Source organism: Erithacus rubecula, assembly GCF_903797595.1.
Source record: "Erithacus rubecula genome assembly, chromosome: 3".
NCBI classification, from domain to species: domain Eukaryota; kingdom Metazoa; phylum Chordata; class Aves; order Passeriformes; family Muscicapidae; genus Erithacus; species Erithacus rubecula.
Genome location: NC_136689.1, coordinates 30488882 through 30497693, shown reverse-complemented (window position 1 = coordinate 30497693; position 8812 = coordinate 30488882). Strand labels below are relative to the sequence as shown.

Genomic DNA, 8812 nt, shown 5'->3' with positions numbered 1-8812 from the left:
GTTAGAACCCTAGTCACTCAGAATTTTAGATTTTCTGTTCTGACAGGCACTAACCCCCAGGAAAATACAGCATTTGACCTGAGGCTGTGGAAAAGGCTTCTAAAATTGAATAATAAAACTTGGATTATAAGTGTGTAGTTTAAATAAAAGTGTGTAATATCACAGAGTAAAAAACTTAGAGTTTAAGTTTTAGAATATAGTAATATAGATAAAATAAGATGGAGGTTTAAAGGCAGAAGCTAGTCCTTCTTCACTTTCTTCTTCATGGGTTTAGATAATATTGTGTAGTTGAATAAAAAAGTCCACATTGCTGGCCATGGGTGGTTAGCTATTGAGTTAAAAGTAAAAATTATTTAAGTAGCATTTCTTAATTGGACAGTTTACCCTTAAAAGGCCTTGTAAAGAGAGAAATAGAGCTTCATTTTTAGTTTGTTAGCTTGAAGTACTGTAGAACTCATGGTTTATGACTGTAATATAGGTAAGAACTTTTGAATTGGAACAAAAAATACCATCTCGCACATTTAATCCCAACCCTGACCAAAAAAAACCCCAAAAACCTCAACAGGTTGCCATCATGGAAACATGGTGAAATGACTGGCACAATTTGAGTGCTGCCCTGGATGGCTACAAATTCTTCTAAAGGGACAGGCAAGGAAGGGGAGTCAGTGGGGTGGCCCTGTATCTTAAGGAGTTTTGATTGCCTAGAGCTTGGTGATGGTGATGGCAGGGTTGAGTGTTTATGGGTAAGAGTTGGGGGAAGGCCAGTAAGGCAGGTGAGTGTCCAGAGAAGGGCTATGAAGCAGGTGGAGGGTCTGGGGCACAAAGCTTCATGAGGAGTGACTGGGGTACTGGGGCTGTTGAGCCTGGAGAAGAGGAAGATGAATGGCTGCCATGGCTGCCCTGGGTCATCTCTGGCAACTAGTTTGCATTCCTTTCTCCAGAATATCTCTGGCACGCTCAGAAGGGGTTATGACCACAGACAGGGAAATCTTGCCAAATCTGGAACAGATAGACATAACTGAGTAGAGCTCAGCACAAATCAAAGGAATGAGATTTGCAGTTAATTTTTACTTCTAGCATTTTTCCCATAGGTTAAAAGCATCATACTTATTATAGAGATGATATACATTTCTAATAGCTAAAATAGTTTTTTCTCTTAGTGTACAGGTCATATATTCTGTTGGAATATATGCTTATATTCAAATTTTTCATAATTATGAAGACATGGATGTGTACAATATAACTCACTCATGACATATTAATACCAGGTATTGTGAATTAGCAGAGCTTTCCTGCAGAGATCCTTCTCTCATCTATTATATGTACACAGGCAACACCACAGCAAACATAGGTGGCACAAACAAATGACATAGGTGCTTTACATGAAACATAACATACATGCTCCTACTGCTGGTGAATTGCTGGCTATTTTGCTCTAACAAAACCCCACATTGTTGGGATAATAAGCCATTTCAACTGACTTTAGCTTTTTACTCAGAACAGGTCCCCACGCATACAGTAATCCTGTGAAAATTTTGTCAAGATTTTGTAAGTCCAGATTCCCTCAATAAGCAGCCACCTTCATGGTGGAATGATGCAGAAAAGGGGGGCACGACCTGGGAAGAGCTTCACATGGCTGAAATTCCATTTAAAAGTGAAGAGCTAGGACAAACCTCCTCATTTTTTCCCATGGTAGAATTTACAACCATCACAGCCTCAGGACTGGAGTTCTGGGTCTATCTCCTTCCACCTCTCTTGCTTCACTGTATATTTACTGAAGCAAAACATGTAGCTGCCCTTTGATTACTTTCACTGCACTGAGACTGCATGCTCAGTCTCTTCTGTTTTCAGCTACCACAACAAAAGTTAAAGGATTATATAGAGGAAAGCTAAGCCCAGAGCACTTTCCCCCTCTCCCTTTCTATGTAAGCTATTCCAAAATTTATAGCATGACCTTTCTGGTCTGATTTGACAGCAAAGTATCCTTTCCTTTAATGAAAAATGACTGTATAAAGTGGAGTACATTAACAATAAGATTCTTGCAATAAAAGTTAAAGTGAAGAGGCAAGATTCAGGTTAATTAACTCATGTAATAATTTGCGAATAGACATCAGAGAGATTGTTTACAACTCCTCTTCACAAGTCATAGCTGATCTAACAGAGTCATAGTTAGATTGCTAAAATACAGCTCAAATTTGCTGCACTTAAAACCATAATTTTCAGTTGTTTAGATAATTAATTTCAAAGCATTTTATATATTTCTCCTCATGTTTTCCAAATGGATGCTTTAGTCTTTCTATGTTTGTTCTCCAAGTTAAACATTTACATTTCTTATAAAATCTGATATACCAAATCTGCTTGATAAAAGTTCAATTTGCAAGTAGAGACAGAGAGGTGCAGCTTCACCTCACAGAGGTTATGGTCATTTCACTGTTACTGGTTACAGTTCTGTCTGAATGAGCCGTAGTGCTTTCTTCATGTTCTCTATTACTGAAAGAAAAACAAATAAGAACTGTGAAAATGTGTATTAGAAGTACATTTGTACAATTAGTAAAAAAGCCACCTAGTTTGATTTAGCAAATTATTCACACTGAAATTGATTTACGGTCACACATTTTATTTTAGAGATTTCTATTTTGAAAATTATGTCATTGATACTAAAACAGAATGTAAAAAAAATTCATTAATCAAAATGTTTAACTTAAGGGATTTGACAGGAATCTTTTCACCTCCCTCATTTCTCAACAGCAAGCCTGGTAATCAGATGTGATGTGTGTATTTGTGGTGAGATACTTCATTGGTGTCAAATAGATGGCATAGAGTAAAAGCTGGCTCAACCTGAAAAATCACATTCCTTTCTGAAATATGGCTGTTAGGGGTACGAACACAACCACCTGCATTTCTTTACTGATTCTCTCCCACCACTGGCTATTTACATTGTAGAGTCGAATGCTTTTGAGCTTAGTGACTTTCACCATTCTCCATAAAACTGCTCAGATCTTGATCCTGAAGGTTCTCACCCATGATCTTTCAATTTTTCTTACTTGAGTAGTCCCAATAAATTCAACAGGACAATGCATGTGATTGTTTTGCTAGAACAGGTTAGACCATTATAATTTATTGCAAATGCTCTCACAAGGTATTAATTCTTTACTTTGAGATCCTGATGCATTCTGAAGCACACAGGTGATCAGGGTGGGGGTGTCTGGCTGCTCACAATGTGAAATGCAGAGTAACAAGGCAAAGGGGCACTTACAGAATGTCATGTCCTGTGGCTCGTACGTGTAAAGCCGGTTGGAGTATCTTCCTGTGATATCAGCTCTGACTGTGAGAGATGGGTCTGAAAAAGTATTTGGGTTAAACACTGCCTTCCATTCCCACAAGAGCTGAGGGTGATGGTGTGGCATTACTTTGGCAGCCCTGTTTCTGATTTCATCAGTGCTGCAATTACAAGGCCGTTACGCTCTGTTCCGAACAATTGCTCTTTACTTGGAGAATTCCCCAACAAAAGCTAATGCTCATTTTTATATTACACAGCTATTTCTAAGTGCTAGGTTACATATGCATTTCAGGCATATTTAAAGAAAAATATCCTGTTTTACAGGTTCTGAGTTTACATCAGAAGATGCTAATCTGACCAGGTGCACACGTAGTGGGGGCCATGCCTATCTATGGCTTACCTAGAGCCTTCAGAATGAAAATCTTCTGACTCCTAATGTTCCCAGAGTGGGAACAAGTTGTTGTGAACCATTCTTCTCTCAGTTACCCTCCCAAATTTTTTATAAATTTACTGATTCCTGTAAGTACACTGCTCTCTGAGTGTGGGCTGAACTTTGAATCCCAGAGCTAGTCACTCCAGGCTCTTTGTGCAGGGAGTGAGAAGGAACAGGCACTCTGGGGAATAATTCATTTGGTCCATTCCAGAAGTCAGCTTTACAATGGAATAAATCCTTAAATGCCACTGACTATTGATCTATTTTGTGGTAATGTCCAGTTTATAGCCATCTACATTCAGTCAGATATTTGACTTTTCCAGTAAACTTTGTCTTTAACAGCATTAGCAAGAAACATATACAGCAAAAGCTCAGATATTGTCAGACATTTAAACATTTTGCTCTCAAGCCCAAATTAGTACCCTCCAGGATTTATCTGTAATCTGAGGAAGTTACAAGAGCCAAAGTATACAACAGAGGCAGAGAGATTTTCTTTTGTAAAAGTGAATAACTTTGATGTCTCCACAGGACAACAGTGGCATAATTCAAATATAACAACTTTGATAATACATAAATATTTTACATACCTACAAACATGATTCGAGGCACGTATTGTCCATCAGGTGACAGGTTTTTATCAGTGGTTTCATGCTGGTATAAAAATTAAGGCTAGTTGTTAAAAAGTTTCTGTAAATTTTGCTGAAATCGTACCACCTGTGAATAACCTTGTACCAGAAGACAAAACCATGTGTAAATACACATGCACACATGCAAAAAATGGCTCTACTTAAATAACTAAAATGTCAGATATATTATCTAAAATGATGTGGAAAAACAAGACAAAGAAAGAGAAAACACAGACCATGAAACAATAACAGTCAAAGTGCCCCAAACCCTTCATACCATGAGATTCAGCATAATGAAGTTATTTTGGGCCATTTCCTGTATTTCTTCATTTTCTGCGAAGGCCTTCTTCAGTGCTAGAAGAGACAGATCACTTTGAAATCCATCTCAAATTCTGCCTTCCCATCTGTGCTTGGGCACCACATTGGCCAGAGACTGGACACATTGTTCCTGTCCCTGCTGATTCACATTCCTGAGGAGACACTTAAGGGCTCCATCAGTGCTTTTGGGGGCTTTTTGGCCTATGGCAGTACAACCTCTGGCTATGAAAATGGAAGCTCTCTTCTGTTATTTATGGAGCCTGTTGTCTCAATGAATACCATGTCTTGTCTTGACAAAAGTGCATTATTCTCAGAAAATTCTTGTTAGATCAATTTCAGCAGCCCTGTCCTTGCCTCCTTCTTCAGTTACCATTTCAGGAGAGCTAAACAATATTAAATCTGTTCAATGAGTCAGTAGCCAATCTTTGCCTCTTAATTTAAACTGAGTGCTGCATTTGGGATAGCAGTACAGCAGCAGTGAGAATATTTCATGTTCTTTATTACATAGTTTCACAGTGCAGATTTTGGAAATAATGGTAATAAATTTTTCACTTTTCAGATACATTTTCATTTACCTGTTTTTCTGAATAATTTTCAGTAAGTGCAATGCAAATATATAAATAGGTTCAGTTTCTTATAAAAATATTCATGAAATTTTAACACACAAAAAATCAAAATTACCTTGACAGTATTGACAGTCTTCCAAATGATGAATTACCATCAGTGGCTTGTTACTTTATTAATAATAATGAAAGATGTAGTTAGGTCATTTGACATATATTCAGATGGATGATTTAATTAGCATACTGAAAAAGGCAAATAGCATTTAATCTGTGTTAAACCACAGTAAAACCATATAGAGATTCTGTAAAATATTAGAACATTAGAATATTTGTGAGCAAGGGAAAAGCGTATAAACACTTCATAAAAGAAAGAAATAGAGAAACAGAGTTTCTACATCTAAATAGGCTGTTTATAGTAAGAGATTCTAGAAGAAAGAAACAGCAGATCTACCATAATTTCATTCCCAGGTAGTAAATAATCAGACAAAATCAGTGTTTAATGTTGCTTAGGTGTGAATTTCTCTAGGATTAAGAAAATAAAAGTAATACATATGAATTGGAATAAAATAGGTTTTATAAGATTTGGTTTATCATCAATACTATACCAGTAATACTTCTGTAAATAGTTTGATAAAGTGTTAACATTTCATATTTTGGATGTCAAAACATAAACAAGTTCTGTGCATTTTCTCCTGTATTTTTTAAGCTTTATTTACTGTTCAGCAGGTCAGTTACTAATTCTTGGTCTGCTTTCAATGTCAGGGGTTGTTAATTTCTAACCATTTTCACACAGTGTACATTAAATTAATTGTCTTTTGTTTTACAAATAATTTGCCTTCAATTTAGCAATTGCTCATGCTATTCTATTGTGATCTACAATGAACTGTAAAAGATATTTAAGTAAGTATTGTTATGAATTCTCAAATATATTTGCAGCTGAATCTCAGAGAAGACTGAGCTTTGAACTTCTATCAAGATAGTGAGAAAATATATCATAAATGTATTCCAACTAATAAACTGTTGGGGAACCATCAAAGGCAGTAGATCACCATGCAAGAGTAAATGTAACAGATTTCAAGGAAATAATCAGAAGTACATGATATTAAAACACAATAGATGTAGTTTAAAAAATTATGGCATCTATTTAAGATTAATAATTTAAATGACAACACCTCTTTTGTGGCAAAGAAATGAGAGCATTACATTATTGGCCCATGATGTTACTTCAGAGTCATGGGGCCTACAAGTCCTTTTGTTTATAGACAGAGTTTGTTTTTATTTAACTGGGTGGTCTGCAGAACACCTCTCGTGGTGTTTCTTTGTCTTATTATTTTATATTCCAGCAGGACAGAGTAACAAATTTGTCTTTATACTACTTTTTAAACTCTTACCTTTTCTTTGCTTGATAAAGCCCTTCTTCATAAGTTTGTACCCAAGTAATTTCATCTCCCCACCCTAGAAATAAAAGAAAAAAGCTAGCTGCTGTCCAGGCAAGTAACTCATAATAAATTGCTTTTTTCCTCTTTTTTCTTTTTGGTTTATGCTTATCAACTTTAGTATGCAAATAATATTTGGGGTTTTTAGCTGGAGATTCTCTAACAGTGTGGATATGCTAATTTCACCTCTCCTGACAGATACACTAAAAAGTTAAAAAACTCAACCAAACAATCTACCCCCTCAAAGTATATCAGCTGGTTGTGTATTCAGTTCAAGTCCTTCGACAAACTTGTTAGTTATCTTTCTAATTGCTCAAAGGCCCCTAAATCAGCACCCAGGTCCCTTCTGCATCCTAGGCAGTGTGGTTCCACTCATGGCAACTCTCATGGGAATTGTAGAACAACTTTTGGACCTGGACCAAATTAAAGCTCTGCTTCTGTGCTGTCTGGGCAGTGCTTGGACCAGTCCAGATTTGCTGTTGTATTTCTCACAGGACAATTGCTTGTGATGCTTCTAGATCATGTTTTCTTTCAGTGCACATATAAGAATTTTCCCTTGATCTGTTAAAATTACAGGTAAAATGCTCAAGACATCCCAACTGGCCTGAAATCAGAATTAGAAAAGTTACATCTATTTTCTGTGACTGCTTTGTAGTTTGTTTGGCTTCTTTTTTTTTTTTTTTTTTTTTTTTTTTTTTTTTTTTTTTTTCCCAAACTGATGTAATGTAAAATATTTTGTTATCTTTTTTGTCCATTTACATTTACTGGAAAAAAAAAATCCTGATCTAGGCAAAATAGGCAAAACATCCCAGATGATAATGACCTTTCCCTGGGGATACTGGTTACAAAAAGTGTTTTGAAATTTCTCTTAGGCTAGTCCAGGTGGTGCATGAATTTGTCAAGTGGCCTCTGAGCAATTAGGCTCAGATGGAACCTCTGAGAGATGTGCAACTTTGCCAGGATAGGGAAAACTCAGAGGTGAGCTGTGGGATCTGCAGGCTTTGCACAGCTTGCAGAAGAGGTTAGGAAGGCAGATGGAGATTTTTTCTTTTCTTTTGTTGAATAGTCCCAAAAGGAGAAGAAAGATGGGGAAGGGAAAAAGAGCTTGCTAAGCTATTTTTCTGCTTATATATCTAAGGATTGATCAGATAGACATAATTAAAACAGGATCTTTATTTAACATCTAGGTTGAAAATTATGCACCACAGGGAAGTGAATTACACACAGTCACACTTTGCAGTGGTATCTGATGAAAAGCCAAAAAAGAAAGTCATGCAGAAAAAAATGTCAGGAAAAAGTGGCTTGAAGTGTTCTGTGTACAAAAATGAGTTTGTAGAAAATTTGTTCCACAGCAACTGATGTTATGGAAGGTTACAATAATAATTGGCAGGTTACAATAATCATGGTGGGTTCCAATTTCAAATGGTTTATGAAAGAATATTGTTTCACTGATACATCATGTGCATCTTGATTTGAGAGTCTCATTTTAGGTTATTTGCTTCTGTTAGATCACTATGAGTTACACAAATTATGCAGGTTATATGGGGCCCTCTGTCATATCCTTAAGAATAAACTGATGTAGTCAAATGTGAAATAAGAACACATATTAATTAGAGCATCACTTAAAACTAAAGAAAACACACCTCAATATATATGTTTATTCTATGTGTGTTTTTTAAATATATATGTATGCACATGTATATAGATACACATTCTGTAAATGTACATTCAAAATAAAAATATTTGCCGGTCTCTATGGTGAGGTAATGAGATAACTATGTTCAGTGAGCATGCAATACCTCTTGACAGTGTCTGAGGTGCTCGTTTTTCCTTTTTAATTGCCATTGCAAGATTGGAAGTGACTGCAATTAGCAGGAGGGACAAGGCCAATGTAGAATGGAGCATTATTTCCCTCCCAGTGCAAGGAAACTGGAAAACAAAGAAACAGCTTTAGTCACATTAATTTCTCACCTGGTGCAGTGTAAATTAATATATTAGTGACATCCTAACAATCTGTACTTCAGAGACACTTTTGGTTATTTCTAGAAATGCTTTCCTTTGTGAGGAAAATGAAAACTGGAGGTCCTTGATTTTACTGTGCAATGCTATTTTCAGCAGTCAAAATTAGTCTGCAGGGTACTGTTCTCATGGGATTC

At 36.3% G+C, this 8812-nt stretch overlaps 1 protein-coding gene across 1 annotated transcript; it reads right to left on the bottom strand.

Moving 5' to 3' along the window:
• Positions 1 to 2231: 2231 nt before the first annotated feature.
• Positions 2232 to 8562, bottom strand: AGR3 (anterior gradient 3, protein disulphide isomerase family member). The gene is made up of 7 exons (XM_079302425.1): positions 8456 to 8562; positions 6612 to 6675; positions 5339 to 5391; positions 4617 to 4693; positions 4301 to 4364; positions 3257 to 3340; positions 2232 to 2490 (listed from the first exon to the last, which is right to left on the bottom strand). The coding sequence occupies exons 1-7, from the start codon at positions 8559 to 8561 to the stop codon at positions 2441 to 2443; spliced, it is 498 nt and encodes a 165-aa protein (XP_079158551.1). The 5' UTR covers position 8562; the 3' UTR covers positions 2232 to 2440.
• Between the last annotated feature and the right edge of the window lie 250 nt (positions 8563 to 8812).